Source organism: Hirundo rustica, chromosome 4 (assembly GCF_015227805.2).
Source record: "Hirundo rustica isolate bHirRus1 chromosome 4, bHirRus1.pri.v3, whole genome shotgun sequence".
Taxonomy (NCBI): domain Eukaryota; kingdom Metazoa; phylum Chordata; class Aves; order Passeriformes; family Hirundinidae; genus Hirundo; species Hirundo rustica.
This window is the reverse complement of record NC_053453.1, coordinates 69,629,662-69,655,692: the sequence shown is the minus strand read 5'-3', so window position 1 is coordinate 69,655,692 and position 26,031 is coordinate 69,629,662. Positions and strand designations below refer to the sequence as shown.

At 43.8% G+C, this 26,031-nt stretch overlaps 1 protein-coding gene across 4 annotated transcripts in view; it reads left to right on the top strand.

Annotated features, from left to right (window-relative positions):
- The window catches only part of PRR5 (proline rich 5), an 80,676-nt gene extending 55,093 nt beyond the window's left edge, over positions 1-25,583 (top strand). For all 4 annotated transcript variants that reach the window (XM_040063074.2, XM_040063071.2, XM_040063073.2 and 1 more), the window contains exons 8-10: positions 494-634; positions 21,413-21,551; positions 24,288-25,583. In XM_040063074.2, the coding sequence (XP_039919008.1) occupies positions 494-634; positions 21,413-21,551; positions 24,288-24,838 (831 nt within the window). In that variant the 3' untranslated portion in view covers positions 24,839-25,583. The remainder of the gene's footprint in view (positions 1-493; positions 635-21,412; positions 21,552-24,287) is intronic.
- Positions 25,584-26,031: the final 448 nt, after the last annotated feature.

Genomic DNA, 26,031 nt, shown 5'->3' with positions numbered 1-26,031 from the left:
ATGAAACTTCAGCTCTGCTCCTGCCTGAAGTGAAGTCTCTTCAAACTGTATAGAGAGGTGGATCCACAGGTGGGCTCAGTCAGCATTCCTGCCAAATTTGAAGACAGTAAACAGGGAGTGCTCAAAATCTTACAAAATAATGGAATTTCAACCGATTTGCAGCCCTTCCTTTTTTTTTTTTTTAACTTACGATACATTTAATTTGTGATGTACTGTTAAAATACAAACACTCATGTATCATCCACTCTCATCCCACCCCAACTCTCCATCCTCTCCACACACAGTCAGACACAGTCACCGTCTGTAGAGTTCATTGCTGCCAAGTCAGATTTACTGTGCAGACTTGGGGGCTGCTCTCTGTCCTTTGTTCTGTTTCCTTCGGGTTTACCGTTCTTATAATCCCTCAGGAGTGGAGGAAGGAATTTGAGCAGAGGATTTGGAAACTCATTTTCACACTGCTCATGATCTGTCTTGCTTTCTTTGTGTTTCCAAGGGAAAGGAGCCCTCGGTTCGGCAATTGGCTCTTCTGCATTTTAGGAATATAATTACCCTCAATATAAAACTGGAAGATGCATTATCCCGTTCCAGAGCCAGAATTCCACCATCTATTATTCAGATGCTGTTAATACTTCAGGTAAATTGTTACTTTTCTCAGCCTGTCTTTCTGTACTGCATTGCTGAAGTCTTCTTAAACAGTTTCTGATTTTGCTCATTCATTGAAAACTTCTTACCTGGAATGCCAGAGCTTCTGTGCTCCTGTGGTCATAATATCTAAAGCCTAATATTCTAGTATCTAAATATCCTAATATCTAGTGTCTAAAAAATCTTATGAACCTAATATCTAAATTACCCAGTAGAATAATATTAATATCAATAAACAACTCTATATTATTATTTCATAGAGTATGGAATATCTAATAATATAATAATAAATAGTGTGACATATAGCCACATTATTTTAATAAATTTTATTATAAAGAATTATAAATTAATGACAAATTATGATAATATTTCTTATAGTAAATATTATTATAATAAGATAATATAATACTAGCAATGTAATAATTAAACTATCTAATTATCTAATATCTAAACATCCTAATATCTAAAAGTAGGGACTGTAGAGATGCTGTAAAATTGAGAGAGTGTAAGAGAACAGACTTGTTTTGCAACTAGACCTTGAAGCAAAAGGTTTTGCAAGCTGCCAAGTGTGTGGTGATGACATGACTCCTATTAGATGCTGTGTGTTGCTGCATTAGCAGTACTGGATATGAAGCTTCACATCTGGAATAGGCATCAAAGTCAATATACAATTAATACAACAATGGGTGAGCCATGGTCATATTTGGTCATTGGAACCAAATTCTATCAAAATTGGTGATACAAAAACATTAGGACCAGATAACAGTATTTGCCTTCAGTGTTAGATATTTTTTCTCTGTGTGTGTGTGTGTAGTAGTAGGAGAAACAATTGAATTCCAGGCAAAAGGCAATTTTAAGATATTTTTACTTGGTTAATTAAGGAAAAACGTGAGGTGTGATGTAGAGAAAAGGAATTAGGCAGGAGGGAAAGAGCGAACCAGGGGTGGATTTTTAAAGAGTGAGGAAATTGAGATTTTCATGATTTTTTTATAAATGCTTCTTTGCTCTTCATCACAATATGAATTATTTCTGTATTGAAATTGCTTTGAAGGGCAGAATCTTATGAGGCCAGTTTTGAAAATGGAGGAAAGGAGTAGGATTCTGTCTGTGGGCCAAAAAATGGGATTTCATCTCTCTGATATCAGTGGTACCTCAGCCATCTCAGTGTCCATTTGTTGGCAGGTTTAATGGTGTGTTTAACCTGATCGTCTCAGAAAAAGATCCTTATCATATAGGAGTGTTCACTTGGTCTTGTCTCCCTTCTCATAGCCCCCACCTTCCAGAAGCTTCTTGAAACTGCTGTCTGATTGTGACACAATGGCAGCAGTATGGGAGTCTCATGGAAAATAGTGTCTGGAGAGAGGAGAGGAGCCTCAGGGAAAAGCTGGAGCATGGACTTTAATGTGTAATGATGCATCAAGGAGTTCACATTCCATGAACCACGAGCCCAGCTGCGTTAGCAGACACCAGAGACTCCGCAGGAGACAGTACCATTGCAAAAACCTTCTTCACAGGAATGTTCTTAGGTGTGAGGCCAGCTGCCCTTTCTAAATCAGGCTTCAGCAGCGTTGCTGCTAACAGGTCTTCAAGCGTTCTGTGGTGACTTCAGGGAGTCTGTGTTGCCTGTGTGCAGGATCTGGCTTTGAATGGATTCAGTGGTGAGCTGGCAACTGAGCAACATCCTGATTTTTTTCTTTGCAAGTCTGCTTTTTTCAGCAACCCAAAGTGTTAACACGGTGGATGCCTGTTTAGGGCAAAGGGTCAAATCCATTCTTGCTGCGAAGCTGTTCATGGAAATCAATAACCAAGTGAGAGGGAATTTGCCCCTGGGTGTTTATTTCTACATGCTTGGCCTGTGGTGGGGATGGTGAAAGTCTTTTCTCAGCAATAGCTCTGCTAATCTTGTGGTTTAAAATCTAATGGGAATTGTGGGAAAAGGTTGGAAGAAAATCTGGGAATTAGCTATTTACATACTTAGTGGTGTTAGTCAGTAGCTGGAATTCAGGGCAAATACTTTTTTTCTGAACTCAAATGTCATGTTAAACAAAAGCAAATTTTATACATTAATGACATAATGGAATTTTCTCAATTTAGTTGAACTCCATTTGTTAGTAGGGTTGGAAGAGAGCAATTCAGCTGTCCAGCTTGCACATGGGGGTCTTGGGGGCTTTGATTTCCTGGACTGAGAGATGCTGTCTTGATGGGGATGTTGTCTAATCCTGATTTGTGTCCGCTGTGAATACCTCTTCCGTAAGAAACTTGGTGACTGGAGCAGACACCCATGGATAGAAGATAACGCCACTGATGTTGGCTGTGGACCAAGTGTTGAACTTAGTGCTGAGATTTCCTGTTTCTGTCCTTGACAGCCTCATGCCGCTGTGTGATGTAGTTAAGGAATAGCTCGTGTTCTATTAGACAGCAGTTGTAATGTCAGAGGTTGAAATGCACCACTCTGTTCTGTTAGACTGGATTAAAGTGGCAGAGCTTTGGGGACTAATGCAGGGTGCATCTGGTATTATGTTTTAGCTTCTGATGGTGTAAGGGAAAAGCTCTGTCACTTTGTCAGGAGAAGACACTTTCCTTATGGGACAGAAAGGGAAATTTTTTAAAGACTGCTGCATTTAAAGGAGGAGAGATCACTCCTCAGGTGAATTGTTAGACTTGGGTTCTTCGGTTCAGTAGAGGTACTTCTCACCAGTGGTATAACCTGGTGTGATTACAAACCAGCAATCTTTCAGGAAAGAGGGAGCTCTGGGAGGAAGGATATTCCTACTCTGTCAGGCAGTGGTAGTTTTATCACAGTTGGAAGAAGAGTCTTACATCACTCAGACTGAGTTGCCAGCATAGCCTGGCTCAGTTACAAGGCACAAACTGAAATGCTGATCCTTTGTGGCTGCTCACAGGCAGCACAAGCTGAAGTGCCTCCAGGATGCTCCTGTTTGAGTTGCAGGGAGTTTAAGAGCAGAGTAATGTGTGAAGGAAGTAAAAGAACTAACACTGCTTTTCAGCACAGAATGATGCACAGGAGCTCAGTTTGGATGAAATGAGGGTACTGGAAGGAGAAGGGTAAACAGAGGAAGAGTTTAGAAAAGAACTTTCTGAACCAAAGAGCAAAACTACCACTACCTGACTTGCTTCCCAAAGTATGTTGTCAGAGGTTACCCTAGCTGCTGAAACTGGAACATCTTATCTCCAGGTATCTCTCCTGAGGTCTGAGAAAGCTGAAAGAGAAGAATTAAAGGGTCTTCATCTGCATCTTTCAGTTAAGATCAGGATTACTTGAATTCACAGAATCTCTCAGGGTGACCTGACATATTTGAAAACTGAGCACAACACAGTATCTGTTGTACTGAGGGAGGAGGCCTCACAAAACATAACACTGTATCTCTCATGCTGAGAGATGAGGCCTCACTAAATAAAAGCTCTAAAGAAAACAAGTGAAACCTGTGGTTTCCTCTTTAGCTCTCTGTGCCTCACTTGAACTCCCTTGGCTGTTGTCTCTCTCTGTTAAGGAAGGCAAAATAAATAGATAAAGCTGCCCAGTGTGACCTTTTTGTTATTTCTGCAGAGTTCCTTCCACTTTAAAGGAATGGAAAAGTACATTGCAGGATCTGGAAGTGAAATGCAGAGAGTGCTGTTTTTCCATCTCAGCAGCCACACATCAAACTAAGGACAGCATAGTGGTTAAAAACAAAACCTCTGCTATCAGAAAGCTGCAGCTATAGAGGTGCTGTAACACTGTGACGCCAGTTGCAGTCAATTCTTTATGGCCATAGGTTGAACAAAGTGGTGTGGGTGTGAGGTTTCCACATGCTTTTTGTTTCGCTTTACATTTTTCTGAGTTCCCGGTTTAGAAGAGGAAAAAGAGGAAACCAATCAATAAATGTATTGTAGACCTTATTTAAATATAAATCACCATACCAAAAACCTATGTTTTTTCTGGATTGTGCATAAATTTGGATTTTTTTTCCTTCCCAGTGAAAGGGTGGTATGTCTGTGTTGATTGTATCAGCCCCATAAAGAGGAAGGTCAGAAATCTCGCAGCCAGGACACAAAAGGGAAGAGCCCTCTGTTGCTTTGTATTCACACATGCAAAACTGAGAATTTGGCCCTCAAGATTCACACTTCAGAGTATTTTGTAGATACGTTTGTTTCTGTGCAATATTCTCTCTTTTTTTAATTTTTTGTCTCTATCAACAAGTGCAGTTTGCAGTAGTTAAGTTGACACAGGTTTGTTATCCTGGAGTGAATTTGTATTGCTGGGATTTTTAACAAGGCATAGCACCGAATGAGGAGTACTTGTCATCAGATCATATTTGATTTTGAGTTTCTTCATATTGTTGAGTCCTTGGGGCAGAGGTTGGGGAGCAGTGGTGGTTACTCCTGACCATTCCTGACTGGCAGGGGCTTGTTCAACAGTAACTCCAACCCAGCCCATGCTTCTGCACCACAGACCTCAATAGTTCTGCACTCATGTGGACACTTTTACTAAGTACAGTGGAAGTCAGTTGTCACCTAGAAAGAGATTTTCTTTTCAAATCGAGTACTCTCCAAAACTAGCTCTCAGTGCATTTGTCAACACCGTGTGTTGCCAGTTTTGTAAACTTAAGCGGTGGAAAAACAGGAAAGCAACATAAAATGGTATCGTTTTCCTTTGTTATATGTGAACCTGTCTCATGAACGCCATGCCATACTAATTTAAATGTGCATCTCATCCCTCATCTTTAGCAGAAGGATGGCTGTTTGGAACACAACCATAACTTTGTCCATACCGATTAAACACAATTATTTTTGAAGGCAGTTGGCATTGTGCAGATTCCCTTTGGGTGTTACACTCATGGTGCATTTTAAGAGTGCCTCACCTTAGATAAAGTGTCAGTTGTGTGGAGGATATCTGTTACTTAACCAAAGGTATGTCTTCAGGCAGAGGTGGTTAAACTAAAATAAATGTCCCCTGGACTTTGCCTGCAGTGATGAAACCAGCCTATTAAAACCAGTACAAGTACATTGCTAGGCAAATCCTTAATCATTACCAAAACAGAGTGAAATCAGTAAAATCGTTCTTAACTTGAATTAGAGTGTTGTTCCAGACACTGTAACTTTGCTGAGTAAAAGAGGGAGAAAGTTTTAACTGATTGCATTCATCTGTACAGATGTCTTTTGTGGACCCATTTGGGCTAGTAGACTAAATCTGGCATAAAAGATAGCATAGAAATTTTGACTGTTGAAAAACTCTGAGCAGGGAGTGCTCCCACGGTGCAAGAATCCTTTTCTTGGGAGTCACGGTGCTTTAATACTATAATTCATGAGTTGTCTACAGGAGGAACAGAAGAAAGTTGAACTAAGCTACTTTTTAAAGAAAATTAATTAAGCCTCATTAGAAGTCTGTATGGACAGTCATTCTGAGAATTAAAGGATTAGGAAGGCAGGCAATTAATGATGCTTCAATTCTCCATCAGAGGCCTAGGCATAATTTATCTTTACAGATTTCTGTTCTTAATTCAGTTAGTATAATTTCATTTCCCTGAATGACCCTAGGTAGACAAAGGCACATGGGATCATGTTTTTTGAATTGCCCAGGGCACTACAGTTGGGCTCCTCAGGAGGTGGCAGCTTTTTTTGACTGCTATCACAGCCCACAGAGCCTTGAGCCATCCCAGGTGCCACCAGCACGTGGCACAGAAGGTTTTCTCTCCATACCGAGCTGTGTCCATGCAGGTGGCAGGGCAGCCCAGCCTGTGGCCCGGGCTGCTGCTGCAGCACCTCCCATTCTGTCCTGCAGGGATTCACTGGGCACTGTTCACGGGAAGAATGTCAAAAGGGATTTCTGACAGTAAAGCTGCATCGTTTCCTAGTGTTGCAAACTTGGTCTTTCCTGTGGTTTTTGGAGCCAGGTCACCACTGGTTCCCAGCAGTGACCTGTGGCAGGGTGTGCAGACGCTTGGCTCATCCCTGAACAGATGCCACCATGCCTCTGCCTTCTTACTGCCCAAAGCTTTCTGTCCAGGCACAAGGTGAGTAGAGAAGCTTCCTGCCAGGAGATTGAGAGGCAGCCTGTGCTCATTCTTCTGCTCCATGACCCTTTGCTGTGGCACAGAAAGGGCTGCACAGTGCTCCCTCCACTTTGAACACTGGTACTTGCTGGTAGCACAGCTTCCTCTCTCTAACTGAATTTTATTTTCCCATGGGAGTGATTCCTGGGATTTTGGTGCTTGCCTGTTTCTATCTGTATGCTATAGAGTTTTATTATTATGGGAAGATGTGTTTCCGCTTAAGCTAACAGGGTGATCAAAGCAAATTATATAAAATGTCTTAGCTTCAGCCTTCTCTGCAGAAGGTGCACTGAGAGGGGAAAGAACTGTGAAAGGTGTGGAACTGCCTTCTCTGGCATACCACCAAGTCCCCATCCCCAAGCTTTTCCTCTCCTGGTCTGTGGCTGCCAGTGCCAGAATCAGCAGCCCATGTGTACAGCGTGGTGACACTGCACTGGTGGCGTAGGGACTTCTGCAAAGGGCATCAGCTCTGTGGTGAGTTTCTTCCAAAAATAAAAAAGGTAATTTGTTGTCATTTACTAAAGATAGGGGAAATGATGGAATGACTCTCTTGGAGGTGTCATTTCTCCCATGGTGATTAGACACTTAATTGCCTTCTATCAGTAATTTCCCAGTCTTACCCTTAGTTTTGTCACAGCTGCAGAAGAAACAACTGTGTGACAGGGTGATATGTGACATGTACTGTGAAATTCATTAACTTGCCACTACCTAATTACTACAAGCAATTAAAAGGTAAACAATCATGTACTAGAGCAGGATTCAGATTACATTATTTGATTTAAATTATTATCTGTTGAGAATCTTCTTCTGTTACCAGTGAGCTACATGGCAGTGGCAGCAAAATTTCTGTAGCACAAGGTTGCAGTGATGGCACAGATGTTGCCGCCCAGTGCCCCCAGTCATGGCTTTGGCATGAGCAAAGTGGCTGGCCATGGCTGTGGTCTGTCTGAGAATGGCATCCATCAGGAAGAGGGTGGAAGCTGTGGTGGGACAAGACAGGTAGGCAGAGAGGGAACCTGCTTTGAGAGTGGATCCAGAGGCCTCTGGTTTGAAGTCACTAGGCAGAACCTTGTGCTTTAGTGCTTTCTGATCCAAATGCAAAGCAGAAACCAGAGATACATCCTCTGGCAATCGGAAGAACCGTCGTTTAGCCTGGCTGAAATCTGTCAGAAAAGTGCTTTGCAGAATGCAGTTGTACTTGGAGTGGCTGTTGCATAAAACCAATTAAATTTCTTCTGAGGAAGCTAAGAGCTGTCAGCTGCTTCTGTTACTGGATACCAGGTATCTCCAAGCCTCCTTTATTTCTAGACAAGAATCTTCATGCACTGGGCAGTGTATAAACACAATGAAAACATGATCTCTGCACTACAGATTGTGCAGCCTGATGCACGAGAGAGTAGGTGTATCTGGATGGACAAATGGGGAATGGAAGGAAACAAGGAGACAAATATCATAAAAGTGATTTTATGACTGTTAAAATAATAATATATCACTGACCTCCGTGGTCAGAAGTCCCCAGAGCCCTCCTTGTCCTCTTGTTGTAGGTTGATTGTTGGGCTCCAAGAAAAAAATACATCCCTCATTCTTCCTGGGTCAGTCATGAGCCTTGTTTAGTTGAAGAGAACAAAACCTTGGAACAAACAGTGAGATGTCTCTATTGTTTCTCCTCTGAACACATGAGAACAGATGTCTAGGCAGTACGAAGTTAATGCAGCTCTGCTGAAGCCCTTGTGTAGTAGAGCTGGAATGGGGCAATAGGTGCCTGAAAGCTCTAGAATATGGTTGTGCATGTAGCCATGCTGATAATGTCTAAAACAGAAGCAAGGAGCAGACTTGCTCCCTGGAGATGGCTATGTGATATTTTGTGGGTTAAATTAAAGCACTAGCCGGCACTGAGGGGAAAAACACAAGCTTTGTTTCAGTAGCAGTGATATTGCCAAGAGGTAGGTAAGGGCATTGTTGGTTTCCATTGCATTTAGCTCTTTATAGTTGTGAGAATTCTGAGTATTGAATTTCGCCAGTGTGGAGTTGCCACGTCCTTGGCAGGTGATGGAAAGGAAAGTCAGCCCTTCAGAGCCACTCCTGATGGCTAATCCTGATCCAAAGACTGCTTGTGTTTGGGGAGTGCACTGGCTGTGAACTCAGATTTTGTGTGCTGGTATTTCTTTGCTTTCTCCATGCATTGGGTTGCTGAGAAAGGGTATTGGCTCTAGATCCAATCTGTTACTTTCCAAGTATTTTGAACTGGCAAAGACTTTTTTATTGAAATTGAACTGTTCTGTAGGAATGTGTTGCTTTCTGCAAAGCATTTGCAGCAAGCCAGGAGGGCTGCCTCAGGCCCAGGCTTCCAGGCTCCTGGACTCCTAAATTTATGTGTTCTGGGATTGATGGAAGCTCAGCTTCCTCAAGGGTAACTGCAAAGTGTCAGGGTAGACAGGTGATGTGCTGCTTTCTGGCTCACAGGAATGAGTACTGGTGATGAAAATGGTGTTGTTACCAGAAATAGCAAAAATTTTAAAAAATCCAGAAGGCACAGCTGACGTATCTGCTCGGTCTATTCAAGTGTATTTCAGAAAAGAAGATAATTCTTGGAGTAGATTCGTTCACCTTGGAAGAGTGAAGCACCTTGGAGGATGCTCATTAATGATTTAAAAGGGGAGTGTGACTGAAAGGCGATGTCAGAAATCCTCACAAGTGGGTAACAGCAGTCGAGTTAATCTTTGTGGCTCTTCAAAAGCTTTACTTGGATGTTTCTTCAAAACAGTCTGGATGCACTGGGGGAGGGCTATGCCATCCTTTTTCTCTTCGAGTAGCTGCCTGAAAATAAATGTAAGTTGGATTTTCTGAAAATAAATGAGAAAACACCCAAGGCTGGGTAAAAGTCTTCGATGCTCAGACTTAAAAGTCATCAATTCCCCAGCAATGTTAGATAAGCCTGAAGTGTATAGATCAGCAACAACTTCAGGAGGGAGTCTAAAAAAAATGAGATTTATTCTCTTGGACGGCAAACATCACATCTTATTATTTGGCAACTTATAAGTGATCCCTGCATGGGGCTGCACATGTGTCTCCATGCATGCATGTATTTGCCTGTGAGTGTAACGTGACAGTCCCAAAGTACTTGTGAATGCAGATAAACTAAGCCCAGCTCAAATGTGTTCCATAAACAGCTCTTCAGATACACTCATCTTTGTGTTGATTCATTTGTCCAGTTCTTGGGAAGTCACGGGAGCTTATTTGACTTCTCTGGCCTGTGCCCAGGGTCTTAATTAATGAACTGGCTGCTCAGCTTCTGCAGAATCCTAAGCACTGTATTTAAAGCCTCAAAGTAACTTCCTTACTTTCAATAATATCTTTTACTGGTTCTTATCTTCTGCTTTTTCTTTTGCAGTCCCATATAAAACATTTAAAGTTTAAAGAAATGTAAGACATTGGATATCTGTAGGTCAGGCAAAGACTAGCCTGCTTTTAGTGTTTGGTTCTTTCTGGAAAGAAAAATCCCATGGGTGTTTTGTCTTCCTAATCTTTTGTCTGTACCTCAGTGCCACCAGTGAAAGGAAGGAAGAGACAGAGCGGCTTCTCACACTGACATTGACATAATTTGGCACTTGCTGGAGATTAAAGTGAATATGACAAGATCTTTCTTTCTGAGGCAGTAACAGGGATCTGGAGTGCTGACTTCTGTCGGTATGGCAGTGGAAAGCTCCTCTGCATCTCTCTCCTGTGACTGCTGTTGCTATGAGAAAAGCAAGAGGTTTACCAATATGCCAGTGCTTTAGGATAAAATGAAGAGAGGAAAAAGTAATGTGAGGCAACGCTATCCAGGGCTCATAACAACACAACCATGAATTATGCAGTTGCATCTGTGCAAAAAGGATACAATGCCTAGGAATGAATGTGTGATGCACAGGGCACAGCTTCCTGTGGCTGTAAACTGGTATAAAATTATTGACCTAACAGAGGTTATTCTGACTTGTACAAGTCCTGCTTTTCCACTTTGTTCCACCATGAGATTTTACCTGTTCACAAACACACACAATAGAGTCTGAGAGGTTTCCCAAAAGTGAGTCCATTGTGGATTCTCAGCTCCCTCCACTGGGCTCAAAGAGCTCTCTCAGAGGGCAAATTTCTGTTTCTACATTCTTCCAGCTTGTTCCAGTCTGCAAAGGTGTGGCTTCTGTTTCTTCCCAGCCCAGGCACATTTTCTTGTTTTGCCTTTGGACTGTGGCAGAAGAACCCCCACGGGGAAGGGGGCACGCAGACTTCCAGCAAATCAGGTCAGCTCAGTCAACACAGCCTTCATCAAAGCAAAATTTAGCTTTAACTGCTTGAAGCCATTTGGATTCTGTTTTGAAACTATTTCCTAAAGGGTAAAAAATGTCAGAGTTCTTTGTTTGGGATGAAAGTAGCATGAGTGATCAGGGAGACCCAGGAGGAAGTACCCAAAGTTTTCTAGCTTGGCAAACATGGCTAAAAGCAGGGGCAGGTACATTAAACTCTCAGTCCTTGTCCCTTGTTCCCAGTTACTTGGATGCAGGGCATTTCATTACCCAGATGTCTCTCCAAAATGGATCAGTGGATCTTGTAATCCCTCACAGTGAGTTTACTCAGCACTTTTATGGAACTTGAAGCTCCTCAGAAATGCTGAGCCCTGCTGGAACTAGTAGAACACGTGCCAGCAGCATGCCCTGGCTGCAAGGAATGCCAGTGGTATCCTGGGCTGCTCCAAAGTATTGTCAGCAGGCCAGGGAGGTGATCTTGCCCCTCTGCTCTGCGCTTGTGAGGCCACACCTGGAGTGCTGTGTGCAGCTCTGGGCTCCTCAGGACAGGAGAGACATGGATCTCCTTGAGAGGGTCCAACAAAGCACTGTGAAGGTGGTAAAGGGACAGGAGGAAAGACTGAGAGAGCTTGGGCTATTCAGCCTGGAGAAGAGATGTCTCAGGGGGGTCTTATCAATTGTTGCAAATACCTGAAGAGAGAATGTAAAGAAGATGAAACCAAACTCCTCTCAGTGGTGCTCACTGAGCACAAACTGAAGCAAAGGGAGGTCCTCTGAACGTCAGGAAACATTGTCTTTGAGGGTGACTGAGCAGAAGGATTCAGCATTGCATTCACCACCTCCTAAATAGGGGAGCTACAACCACACAAGAAAAGCACTTTGCAAAAGTACCAAAGAGATCCATCCTCTCCTGTGTTCAGAGGACTCAGTAGCTAAGCTGGTTCTTTGTTTCTGGAAACTAGTTATTCTATCAGTTACTGACAATCTTCATCTTGATTGTTAAATAATTTCTAGCACAGATTGTTTACGCTTAAGGGCTACTGCAAAGTCCCATGCAGCGAGTTTTTACATTCCTGTTTGCTAGAAGCACGAGCATATCCTCCAAGAAAGCCTGCACTGAGAATGCCCTATTTCCTTTCTCTGCCTCTGTGTTCCTCCTGCTATCACTGTTGGCAAGAAAATGTTGAATTTAGTTAACTTTTAGGTTTGAAACTGCATGGCTGATTCTATGCATTGTGTTACCCTTGGTGTCAGGTTGGCAAAAGCTAAGGAGAATCCATTGTCACATCTAATACGTCCATGAGTTTACTCATCACTTTGCATTGACTGCACGTGTAAATGGAAGCCAGATGTTGCTGCACAAGTGTGGTATAATACTGCTGTATAAATCTGTATAATACTCTGGGATTTGCTCTGCAGCACTGACATCCTGGGAGCAAGGGGAGCTCTGGAGGATGAGGCTGTGTGGTGCAGTGAGAGCAGCAGCTCCTGAACAGCTGTGCACTAGAGGAAGGCTTCAGCTGTTGGGCAACACTTGCTGCTTCAAGAATCACTGTGGTGGTTCTGCTCCAGAGCACATGCTGGATGGGTTTAGGCAATTGGATGGGGTTTTTTTGCTCTACAGTGCTGTAGAGCAAACAAAAGTCGTACATACCTGACAACAACTCCTGCGACCCCCTCTCAGCCGAGTAAACCATAATGTAACTTCTCTGCCATAGGTTTGTCTGTGAGTAGTCTGTGATTTTGCCTGGAAGATCAGTTGGATGATTTGCTGTAAAGCACGTGCATCTGTCTCTTCTAAGGAAGACGGAGAGCTGCAGATCCCCACCCAGAATGTGACCCACAGTGTAACTGGGAGCATATGCTGTGCTGCTGGTGATGCATGAGGCAAGGACTAGTGACCCATTTGTCTCCAGCTCCTCCCATGGTGATTTCTTGCCTGCCCTGGGACAGGGTTGGTCTGTGTTACTCAGGTTCCAGAAGGTTTTGATGCAAAATGGGATAACAAGTAGTCCTGACCTGTAAGGGCACTGTTTTCCAAATGCCTCACAAGCAAGGCTGCTGCTCTCCCTTTGACTATGCCAAGCAGCACGTCTTGCTGTTCCTGTGGTCACCAGGGCGTGCAGTGCAGTCTGCACGCCTTTATCGATTCTCCACCAGCAGTGTTGGCTGAATAATGGGTTTTCACAACTGCCGCAGCAGAGACGGACACGACACTCTAAGGTTCAAGTGGCAAGAGCAATCTTTATTGTTCACAGCTCATATTTACATGGTTTTCAAAAATCACACCTTTGATCCCAATTGTTGAGTAACTTGTTACCACCGGTTCACTGGCCAGTAGCTGCCTGCGTACATGCTCGCCAAAGATTGGCCAGCATCTGTTCCTTGCAGTTAAAATCCTGCTGCTTTTGATGCCTTAAGTTTTAGCTTTCCTGCTTTTCAGATTCTGTGCTGCCTAGGGATGCAGTTCTGAGCCTCATATTAAGTGTTAGTCAGCTCTCTTCACAGAGTAGAGAGACAAAACAAATCCTTTTCCTGCTGGAGATCAAGGACAACTTTTAGGCCCAAAAGCTCAAACAACAGTGGCTGGAGGGAGAAACAAGAAGGATGGGACCTCACAACCTGAAGCTGTAATTGGACAATTAAACCCCAGTATGCAAATGGACCAAAACTTATAAAAGTGTGAGACCTCGTGACCGGTCGTCCATTTTGTGACCATTTCAAGTCCACCTTGGGTGTAGCCCTGGCCAGGCTCTTGTGCTGCCCGAGGTGTACCCTTAAAGACCTTTCAATAAATATCTGCTTTATTCCCTCAGCTCTGTCCAGTCTCTGTTCCAGGTCAGCTTTCCCAAGGCATCACTTTCCAGTGCTTTGTTCCTTAAAGATGTTTGCTTCCTTTTCTCAGGAGTACAGGCTGATCAAGTCAAGGCCAGGGTTTTGGGAATTTGGCAGTATCATGAGATGATTCAGCATATACAGAGCTTTGACCACCCTACTCTGTGGGGTTTCACCACACACACAACAGATATTATTCTGTGTCTGCCTTGTGACTTTTAATTTCAGTTTTCTCTGGGAGTAGTTGGGCAGTGATTGTTATCCAGTATGTGTCAGATTATCACCATTGCCTGGGTGTTTCTTTCTGTCATAGTGAGTTTTCCTTTTCTCCAAGGAATCTGCTGCTTTCAGGCAGAAAACAGTTACATTTTTTAGCTGTTTGCCCGTGTGGTTAAAACAGGGCAGTACATGAAGCCAGGACCTGATTTTGCTTTCAGAACTGACCCTGTAGATGCTTCTGGCGGCGTTTCCTTTCACATAGCTCCAGGTCAGGACTGTTTCAGCATTTTGTTGGTAGGCAAGGGTGAGTCCAGCCATCGAGGGTGCTCCTGGTGTCCCCCTATGGATGATGGGAGCAGACTGAGGTCCACAGTGTGTTATGTGGCCATGAACTGAGCCATACACTGTCACATCTTGTCCGTGGGCAGAGGACTTTGCTTTTCTGTTCCATTGAGTCACCAGGAGTGATCATTGCTGAAATTACTTTTTTAAAGAATCCAGATGTTTCCTTCTTTTCTTTCCTGAGTTCAGAAGTTGGTAACCTAAGCACCAAGACATGCTGTGCATCCATTAGTGAAGTGTCTGTTACTGGCAGGGCCTGGGGCTTGGGTCCAGAAGGTCTGGTTTGTTTGTTCCCCTGGGTCTGGAGGAACACAGATTTTATTTATGTTTTATTTTATTCTTTTTTATTTTTCATTTAAAAGCTATCCAGCAGTTTGTCAGTTGAAGCAGAAGACAATCCTTTGCACCAATACATACTCATGTACACATGCTGATCAGCTGAAGTGTTAAAGCTCAAGGTGAGTGCTCCAGCCTTTAATCAATGACCAGTCATTGATTTAGCACATCCACAAGTTTCAGATGGGCATGAAGTAGTTCCTCCATTGTGTCCAGCTTTTAGGGTGCTTTTAGACACTAGAGATACTTTTCAATGTGTAATTTATTAGGTAAATGGTCTTTTAATAGTCTGTGCTAAAGAAGGAAGTGAAAAGCAACTGAGCAATATTGCCATTTCTAGATGATATAGATGGTGGGTACTATTAGTCAGAACTGGAAAACACAGAACTATGACCTTTTACAAGTACTCAGTGAAACACTGAGTTACTGCTGGTCAATTAAAAGCAGTTTGAGTGTGTAATAGTTGTTTATGATGATTTTCATACACAGATGAGTGAGGAGTTACTTGAGGCAATGTATGTGCAGCTGTCCAGCCAGAACTGAAGCAGCCTCTGGTAAAGGTGATGTAGCATAGGAGCTCAGCAGTTGACAGGGAGCTTTTGCCCACGGGCTGAAAGAGGAGCACAGGATGGATGTGGGGTACTAAAATCAGCAGATGTCAAAGGGTTGAAGCAAAGGGTTGAAATGGAAGGAGTCAGGCATGAGAGAGTGATGGCCAGATGGAGATCCAGTTAAGTGGAATTACCTGAGTCAAACATCAATGAAAAGCAGCTGGGTGGCAAGAACAGACAGCAGCCAGGCTTGTTTCTGGTCTCTTGCCATATATGAGACATCCCTTTGAGGTGTGCCTGATGGCCAGAGGATGTGATAGCTTTAGCTGTAGCTCTTTTGTCTCCAGCTGTTGTGTGTTCTGTGCTTAGTTCTCTAGTCTGGTGCAATGCAGGTTTTTTAGGGTAAATCATTTCTCCATCAGTGTAACCCACCAATTGCCAAGATTTCAAGGCAGTTGGATGGGGTGGTGTATATACCATTCTTCTGCTGGTGGCCACCAGAAATACTCAAGAAGAAAATTTCATCTTTGTTCTACATGGTGCAGTGCTAGCAAGTGCTTGTGAGCAGGCTGTAATTCCCAGAGCAGTGGGGCAGAAGCTGCTCCATGATCCAGGAGCAGGCTCCCATGTCGTGGGTTGGATGCCAGGCACCCACCAAAGCCTCTCTTACCACTCACCTCCACATCTGGACAGGGGAGAGAAAATATAAAAAAGGGTTGAGATGAGGACCAGGAGAGATCACTCATCAAATACCGTCACAGGCAAAAGAGAGTCTAATTAGAGACATTAATTGAACTTACGGCTAACAAAATCAGAGCAGGATTGTGAGAAATAACATAAAACCTTAAAAACACCTTCCTCCCACCCTCCTCCTTCCCAGCTCTGTCTCCTGCCCCAGTGGTGAAGGGAGACAGGGAATGGGGGTTATGGTCAGTTCATCACCCACTGTTTCTCCCGCTGCTCAGGGAAAGGAGTCGCTCCCCTGCTGCACCATGGGGTTCCTCCCACGGGAGAGAGTTCTCCATGAGCTTCTCCACCGTGAGTCCATCTCACAGGCAACAGATCCCTGCAAACTGCTGCACTGTGAGCCCATCCCATGGGTTAAAGTCCCCATCAAACTGCTGCAGCGTGGGTCACCCCACCATGGGTACAGTCTGCCAGGGACAGGCTGCTCCAGTGTGGGCTCCTCCTTCCACAGCCTCCCACGGGGTCACAGCCTCCTCCCAGGCATCCCCCTGCTCTGGCACGGGTCTCCTCCACGGGCTGCAGGTGGATCTCTGCATCCCCATGGATCTCCATGGGCTGCAGGGGAATCCCAGCTCGAGTGCCTGGAACACCTCCTGCCCCTCCCTCCTCATTGACCTTGGTGTCTGCAGAGTTGTTCCTCTCACAGATTCTCACTCTGCTCTTCTCTGGCTGAAATTACAAATGTGCAAAAACTTCTTTTTTCATCTTTTCTGAAATATGTTATCATGGAGGCTTCACCACCATTTCTAATTGTCCCAGCCTTGTCCTGAAGCACATCCATCTTTGGAGCTGCCAAGGATTGGCTCTGCCAGACATGGAGGAAGCTTCCAGCAGCTTCTCACAGCAGCCACCCCTGTCCCCCCACCCTGTTACCAAAGCTTTGCCATGCAAACCCAATACAGTTGTATTTCATTATTGGTCTGTCTCTGCAGGCTGTTAATGGTGGGGATTTGCCACCTCTTTGCTCCCTAATGCAGGTAAAAAGGAGATCTGCAGCTTCACATTCAGTTTTTGGGGTAAGAAGTGAGAGGAATAAGCAGCAAAGGATGCACAACCCCAACTCCCATTTTGCCATGTGCCAGGTTTCCAGGAGACAGGAGCATAACACACCCTACCTCTGCTCAGAAGAGTGTGGGAAGCCTAAAATTCTGTATCCTAATTTAGTCAGGCTGTCTAATGATATGTACCGAACTATCAGCAGCCTAAATAGTTTTTCATGTCTTTCAGTGTCTTTGGGGATTGCTTCATGTCTGGGTTTCTTACCAGAGCCTGAGCAAAGGAAGTAGCCAAGACCAGGTGAGAAGTGGTGTAAGGCAAGTGAGTAATTTCTGGATTCCTTTGCAACTCACAGTCAGAGCATCTCCCCAAGTTTATCTTTGAGAAGCACTCTTTACATCCTTAAATGCCTGCCTGAGGTGGCCTCCACTTCAGGACTTGAAAGGTTAAAGAAATCCTGTACACAGAAGAAATTCTTCCCTGTTAAAGTGGTGGGGCCCTGGCACAGGTTTCCCAAAGAAGCTGTGGCTGCCCCATCCCTGGAATTGTCCGAGGCCAGGTTGGATGGGGTTTGGAACAATCTGATCTAGTGGAAGGTGTCCTTGCAGGGGATGGGATGAGATAAGCTTTAAGGTCCCTTCCAGCCCAAACCATTCTCTGATTCTGATTGTACATATTGAAAAAGGAGGCTGTGGCCTTATGTGCTTAGGTACAAATCCCCCACCTGTTCTTCTGAGCATGCCTGTTAACTCATTTATTCTTTCCTTTGTGCTCTCACAAGAAGCCCTTGTGCCCTTCAAAACCTCAGTAGGAGTTTGTGGTTAATTTACAGAGTTAGCAGGGGTGGAAACCTGAGCAATTTGGTGCATTCATACTTGCTGGAACGACTGTGGATTTGACTTACGGTGTTTTGTTCCTAAATACAAGAAAAGTTTTATTCCAGTGCCACACTCCAGTGTGGCAGTGGGCCCATGCACGTGGCTGGTTCAGCAGATGGGGCAGTGTCTTCGTAAAGTAGATACATAAACTACCTGTAGTCTTTTAAGGGGTGGCCCTTCTGGGAGTGCTTGCATGTTTACATATCAAAAGCAGTCATGCACAGGGCCCTTTTAGTGCATTTGAACTACTATGGAAAATTTTTTGGTTTCAAAGCCATTTAATTAAGGTTAATGAAGTTTGGAACTTGGGTACTGTATGTCATGCAGTAATACATCTCTGTTCTTGATGTATTTCTTCCATTTGAAACAGTCGTTACATATTCAGGACTCAAATCCCCACCACCCCCATGCCTTCAGAGCAGGACAGACTGGTGTCAGAATATTACATTATAATCCTTTCACGAATGGAGACATAATGAGGTGACTCTTGTTGCGTTTTGAAACAGTGTGACCAACATGAGGATTTGATCCCACTTTTCCGAAAGTACTAAGGTGCTTGCAGATATTTGATACTGAGCTATTTTGGCCCTCAGTTGTGAACTAAAGAGGTCAGGCAGGACCTTTGGAAGGAATTTAATAGATACATCTCACACTCACAGAGGAGCACAAAACTCTCCCCCTAAAATGAGATAGGGTTCATGAAAGGTCACAGTTATCTTTTAAAGCAAGTTTTTGCAGGTCTGCAGAGCAAATATTACATTAAAGATACTGGCAGAATCTCTGTTTTACTGATAATGCTCCAAGTTTTCTTTTTTCTCCAAATTGTGATAGAGATTACTGTAAGCTAAACACTCAGCTTTATGAGTTTTGCTTTAGTGCTTCATAGTGACATACCGAACTAGTAAGGCATTGAGCAGTAAGGACAAGAAGAAGCATAAGCTGCTAAAATAACAAGAAAATACTTTATTATTGCTATTTTATTGGTGACTTTTAAATCCTGTCATAATTTTTTCAGAAACTGTTTTGACACAACCATCCAAGTTGGTTAACTCTAAAGCTCATTTTGTTTGCCTTTATAAGCACAAATCACTTACAAATTTGGGGAAGGGTCTAAAAAGGACTTCATATAGACACTGATAAAGGTAGGTGTACAGATGTCTGCACATACTTGCCTATCTTTACATACAGACACAGGAAACATTTATAATAGCTATACTTTCCTCCATTCCTTCTTCTACCAGAAGTGCCTTTCTACTGAATTTGGTGTTACACAAACAGGTCATTGCACATGTGGCACAGGGGATGGGTTAGAAACCTCTGGTGGGGAGACAGGAGTTTAAATGCACCCTTGGGCCTGCCATCTACATCCAAACAAGCTTCTTCCAGGCCAAAGCTTGCTCTGCCCCTCCTGCCCGGGCTCCCTGCGCTGTGGCCAGAGCCGAGCCCGTGGAGCTGCGCAGGGCCCAGCGGGCAGCGAGCGCATCCCTGCTGCCCTCGCCTCGGCAGCGCTCCCCGTGCTGCTGGGGGATGCCCGCCTGCCTTCTCTGCCTCCCCTCTCCCTCCTTCTCTCCCCCCATTCCTTTTCCATTTTCCTTCCTCCTCCTCTGTCTTTTCTAGCCCTCTTTAGTAAGGCAACATCTTTATTTTCTTGTTGTTTTTGGTTTCCGATAAACGCTTCTCAGATACAAGGTTGTCTTGGCTGACCTAATTTCATTCTAGACCATCTAGTTTTAAAAGAACTCCTCGTGGTTCCTCACAGTGGAATGTGACAAGGTTCTTTCTCCGTGGCTGATGTTTAGCTACTTTTCACAAGTATAAAAAATACTAAAATGGTAGAAAAGTAAATAAAGCTCTTCAGCAAAGCCTGGGCATGAGCAATGCTAAATATCACTGGCTTCTGCCACTCGTGTATGTCATTTTTAGGAAACCAGTTCCAGAGGTATTTAGTGTGGGAGCCTGGACTGGGATGTCCTAAGCCCTGGCCTTTGCTTGATGTGATCAGGATGGGATTGTGAATATGTAGTAAGGTAGCAGGCATGTTGCCTTTCTGAGGGCTTGGCTAAACCCAGCAAGAAACCCTGGCACAGATCTCAGGAGGCCAGTAATGACTCGGAAATAATACATGCACCTTCATTAAATCTTCTGAATTATTCCAATGTTCTTTTTTCCTGATGATATAGCTGTGGGCTCATGCTGCTCTTCCTTTGATGCTCGCAAGCTTTCGGATCCATTGGATATGTCTTTGTGTTCAAATTTATATTTGTGGCTGGCCCAAAGTTTTTCAGAACATAGCGCATTACCAAAGATTGTTACTTGTTATTTAAAAACTGCTGAACTGGAATTCAGATTCTGCCCAAATTTAAACTCTGTCTGAATTCAAATTCTGTCCAAATTTGAATTCTGCCCAAATTCAAATTCTGCCCAAATTTGGATTGTCTGTTGGCCATTGTTCGTTTTCCATTCATAAACTTTCATGAAGTGACAAAAGGCAGCCCTGAGGCAGTGCAGCAGCCGAGGGGTGGAGTCAGCCATTCAGAAACACATCCGAGAGTCACCCTGAGAGTGGTGAGCTGTACTGAGCTGTGCACACATCCTGAACCACCAGGATCCTTTCACATGCTGAAGGAAGTGTTGCAATTCTACTCGTCTGATCTTTATATTGCTCTCTGGAGGCTTTCATCCCAATGAGTTTCTTTTTATAACTCTGGAACACATCATGAAATCTCCTAAGTTCTGGCAGAGTTCTTGCTGAGTATGGCATTTAGGATCTTAATTCTGCGACACGATGTGTGGAAAATGTGAATTTGCTCTGTATTGCAAGAGGTATCCTACTCATGAGTGTACAGGGCTCTGCTCCGACAACGCAGGAGCACGCGCTCTGCAGCTGTAAGCTGAAGGGAGTAACAACTCTGCAAGGTTTTTCTGTCACCTCTGCAGCCTGACAAGTCTGCTTGTGGGTGGAAGTGCAGAGTTAACAGCTAAAGGCTAAACATTTTGCCTGTGGGTGACTCTTACTGTGCTAATTATAATGTGACTTTTGCCTGGAAAGTGATAGGTGCCGGGGGAGGGATGAGGAAAGAGAACAAACTTTACTGTAAATACTGGTTGTTGAAAATATCCTGGAAGAAACATGTCTGAGGGTCTCAGTTTCACTGTTCTCTTCATGCTGTCGCTATTGCTGAGATGGCAGTGACACCCTGTGGTACCAGATGCTATCACTCAGGAAGTCACTGTAACACTGCAAATAGCAAAAATCCAGGGATGTTTTTAGTTCCTCTTCACAGATCATGTCCTCTATCCTTCCCTGAGCAGGATGTACTTTCCTGGATTTAAATGGCCTGGAAGCAGCTCTGGTCTGATTCACAATCTCTTGGCTTTACAGAAGAGGAATCAGCTGTACCAGCAAACCAGGATCACGTTGCAGGGCACCTTTGCTTCCACTCAGTGAAAATGCTTGCGCTTCTCTGGTTGCCCTGGTGAGCCAGGAGAGCTGGTGATTGGAGGGCTCATCTTGGATATTTCCTCTTTTTCAGGGGGTTCATGAGTCGAAAGGTGTGACTGAAGATTATCTGAAGCTGGAATCCCTGATCCAGAAAGTTGTTTCTCCTTACTTGGGCACATACGGCCTGTATTCCAGTGACGGACCCTTCACGCACTCTGCCTGTATCTTGGGTAAGAACAACACAGACTCTGTTTGGCACAGCACAGAGGACTTCCCAAAACCTTCCTCCATGCAGGGCCAGGGCCTGCACAAGAGGTGACTGCCAGTGCTTACATAAGTACATCAGGCTTCTTTTCTAAGACTGTGCTCTTTGCAAGGTGCAGTCACAGTGAAACTTGGAGTGGCAAAAGATGAAGACAGATCATCATAAGAGTGCTCAGTAATAAAAATCAGTAAAATTTATCTAGAGTGTGTTTAGCATTTCCATTCTACCTTTTAACAAGAGAGCTTTAACACAGGAAGCTTTACGGACAGTGAGAGGAAGAAGCAAGAAGCCACTTCTAGAGTACTCAGTAGTTCATTTTCATTAGTGTTCGTTAGTACACAAGGATCCTACAAGGCTGTTAAAATCAGGGAGGAGAGTAGGACTTTGTCTTAGAAAAGACTAACACATAAGCCTTCAAGCATGTAAAAGCTTTCTGCAGAGCAGAAGGTAATAAGCTGTTCTCCATCCCAGTTGAGATAAATACAGGGTGGGCCTCACATAGCAGGGGGAATTAATATTACATGGAAGGAAAAATCTCTAATTTCACATGAATTGCCTCTGGGGGTTATTGAATCTCCACTGCTGAGACATTTTTTACCCATCGCATACATCAGCATCCCTTAGGAGCAAGGGGGAATGTGGGCTGGCTTGGTGGCAGCTTGAGTTCCCTTTCAGCTTAATTTCTGGTTCTTGGAGCTCTGAAGCCCACAGTGATACCTGTGAAGGCAAGAGTTAGCCAGGATGAAGGTGGAACATCCTACGCAGCAATGCAATCTGTTGAAAATACAAGGGGGACACTACCTGTGTAACTGAAAAAGGAAATGTGGTAGTGCCTGCGTATTTTGTTGTAAATACTGGGATGGCCTGATCGAACAGAGCAGACAGAAGGGAAAATAAGTTCAATTGTGCGTTTTCTCTGTAGTCAATTCAATCTGTTTGCTTGTCAGAAATGGTCAATAAAGTGGTTGATTTTCCATTGAAGCTGAATGGCAAAATGGTTGTGTTGCAGCAGTCGTTTAAGAAACAAATGAGTTTTACATGAATAAATAGAGGCTGGTTATTTGTGGAAAATGGTTCAAGATTACTACTTCGTGTTCATTGCTTGCCATTAAAAGGCCACAAGCCTTTCTAGTTTAAATGGAGCCCCAAATTGACGTTTTCTAAATACAAGCTTTTATATGTCAAGGTAGAAGAAATGCACCCAAAGAGAATAAAGCACCAGTGAAACAAATTGTTAGTAGATAAATGTCTTATTACATGACAGCAGAAGATAGGAAAGTTTTGGTGGGCCGAGTACTTCCTCTTGCTGTAGTCTGGATTGTAGATGTAGCAGTACTCCTGAAATGGGTCTAACTGTCATCACTGAACCTGGATCCAAGGGATCTCAGTGTGTAAGTGGCTGCTTCTTTTAAACTAATGCATCTAACTCTCTTCAACTATTCTGCTATGTTGCATGTTGTGACCAGAGTTCATAGCCCCAGAAACGTTTTCTGTTAGCCAGCTCAAACTCCTAACAAAGGAAAAGTCCAGAAATTAACTAGGGTCAGATGATTTCACTGCTGGGGCAGACACAACTGCAAAATACAATCTCAAAAACAGAAATTGGCTTTTTTAGTAGTACAGCGTATTTTGTTTCCAGGTAAGCACCTAATTTCACAATAGCATAATTTTAAGAAATTGGAATTAGTAAAGGAAATTGCAGAGTTTGCAGGGAACATATACCAGCATCCTGATTTAAAGCAGATGGTTTATTTGCAGTGGCTGTGGTTGACTTCCAGAGGATAATTTGATCCCCTGCTCCAGTTGTGTCTCTTTCATGGGATGGCAACGTGAGAGTAGCAAAAAGAAAGCTTCAAAAGTGAGACCTGTTATTCACACCACTTTTTCTGCTAATAGAATGGATGAATCTGAGAACTGAGACCTGCACAGAGTTTGAGTGGTGATCGTTTTGCTCATGATGGTCATTTTATTCACACTGCCAGGATGCTCCAGCGCTAAACCACTGCCAGAGAGCGAGCTCTGTGCTCGCCTGCTGCCATCTGCTGCTTATTTTTTGGGAAAATCCCACTTGGTTAACAGCATTCAGGCAATCACTGCTGGACTGAATGCAGATTTGCTCCCCCCAAAAGAGGTTTCTATGGGCACTGCCCTCTAGTTAACATTTTCAAACACTCTTGGTGCTCTACCGGGTGTGGTCTCTGAGCAATACTTTGAAAGTTTTTCCAGAATTAGTAGAAAAAATGCCCGTCTTAATCCTCACCCTCCAAATTTGAAGAGACTTTCTTTTCCCAGGATGGGCAGAAAAGTTAAATTTCAGCTAGTAGAAATGAGTCATTGCTTTTATAGCCTGAAAAAGAACAGAATTACACTTTCTGTTCTTGTCTAAAGGAAGAATTTACAACTGTATATCACCTCTCCCACTGTATTTACTGCTTTACTTCAGCTGCTGAAGTTGTGTGAATATAAGGGAATCTCAGTTATTATTTGTAAAGATAGATTTGGGGTCTTCAGAATGCTAAAGAAATCTAGGAAATCTGAAGCCCTGTGAATCTACAAAACCAGCAAAATGTCTTCTTCTAGAAAAGTTTCATTCCAGAAAAGCTTACAAATATTCAGGACTTCACATTTCTTTTGCACACTCGTAATTATTAGTACCCTAGTAGGAGACTTTGCAGATATTACTCTGGATCTTTGTTTGCAGAGAAGCGGTTCTTCAGGCGCTCCAAGTCGGGTGACATCCTTGCCAAGAACCCCGTGGTGCGATCCAAGAGCTACAACAATCCACTGCTGACGCCGGTGGCCGAGTACGAAACCGAGAGCATGGCCGCCAACGGAACCGGCATCCGCAGGCACTCGGTCTCGGAAATGACCTCCTGCTTGGAGCTCCAGGGGTACTCCAACCTCACCACCATCATGGACAACGGTTCCAAGAGCTCCATGACAACTATGAAGAACTCACTGCCAGGAGACCAGGAGAGGCCCAGCGCTGGGTCAGTGCAGTGCTCCAGCAAACTCAGCGCAGCTGAGCAACAGAAAGGACTCTTCCACTCCATTGGCGACCCACACAGGTCTTTTGAGCTAGACAGAGACACTTCCTTACTCCCAGTTCCCTCTTCCAGCCCTGAGAACATAGTGGATCAGATTTTGGAGTCGATCGACTCTGATTCTGAAGGCATTTTCATTGATTTTGGCCGAGGCTGTTCCAATTCGTCAGCGTACAATGTGGATGTGAACAGACAGAGCATCGTGTGAAGGATATTAGGAGACAAACTGGGGGATTTAATGTTATATATGGCAGTTACTAAGGCAGTGAGTCGGACTATGGGCTGTCTGTGCCTGGGCAGAGCCTTTGCCAGGGCATCGTAGCTGTACTGAGCAAACACAAGTGTTTAGCAGAATCTGCTGAGGGGGAAGCAGCTCCAACCAGTTTTCCCCATCCCTGTCACCCTGCAGATGGATTTCCTGTTGCTTTATAAACTTAAGGGTTCACAAACTCACAAGTGTCTGATAAAATACTATTAGTGCAGCTGGCACTGTTTGTTCAGGAAAACAGCTCAGCAAATAGCTGTGCTCACTACTAATTTTCTGAAGAGATTTCCTGCAGATGATGGGTTGTTCTCTGAACTGTAACACCTCAGCCAGAGTAGAAACACATCCTTTATAAGACAAACAAATACAGAAGGCTGTGGGCTTTCATGCCACAGAATACAATAATAAAGAAGTTTCTTTTAATCTTTTTCTTGTACATCCTGTATGCACTACTTTGCCTAATGGTGAGTTAGAGTTCTTGAAGAAAGGCAAATAAACAGAAATATGCTTCCTGATGTCACACAATGCCTGGTGCCTCATTTTCTGTTTCAGTTTCCTCAGCCAGTACCTTGTGTCTGGGACAGTTGTCTCAAAATCGGGCTTCAAGGCTGTATTAGTTTGCTCTGAATGTGTAATTTCTGAGAAGTCTCTACTGTGAACTCCTGAAGCATCTCTTGTATGGAAAGATTCCATCTTAATTCAACTTACTTGTTTCCTAAATAAAAGAAAATATGGCCTCTCAGGAGAAATCCTCATTATATATTTATATTTTTATAGAAATATCATACTTCATCTGTTGTCCGCTGTGTTTTTGGGCAGTGTGAACCTTGCAGCTCCTCTTACCCTGAGCACACCCAGCTCTTTGATTCTCCCTCACAATAACATGGTGGTGGTGCAAGAGCTGGATCAACAGTTTTGCCAAGGATTGATGCATGTGATACTAAGGTGAGGTAGAAATCCTGCTGTGCAATACGGTTTTGATCAGGGAAGGCCACTGCATTTTGTGTCTGTGCTTTGGTGGAAGGAGTCAGCTGGTATCTCCTGGGCTGCTCAGCAGACACTGGTCTTTGGTCTGGGCAGTGCCTGGTGCTTTGCTCAGAGACTGTCCAGCTTTGCTCTGTACTTGCACTGCTGAC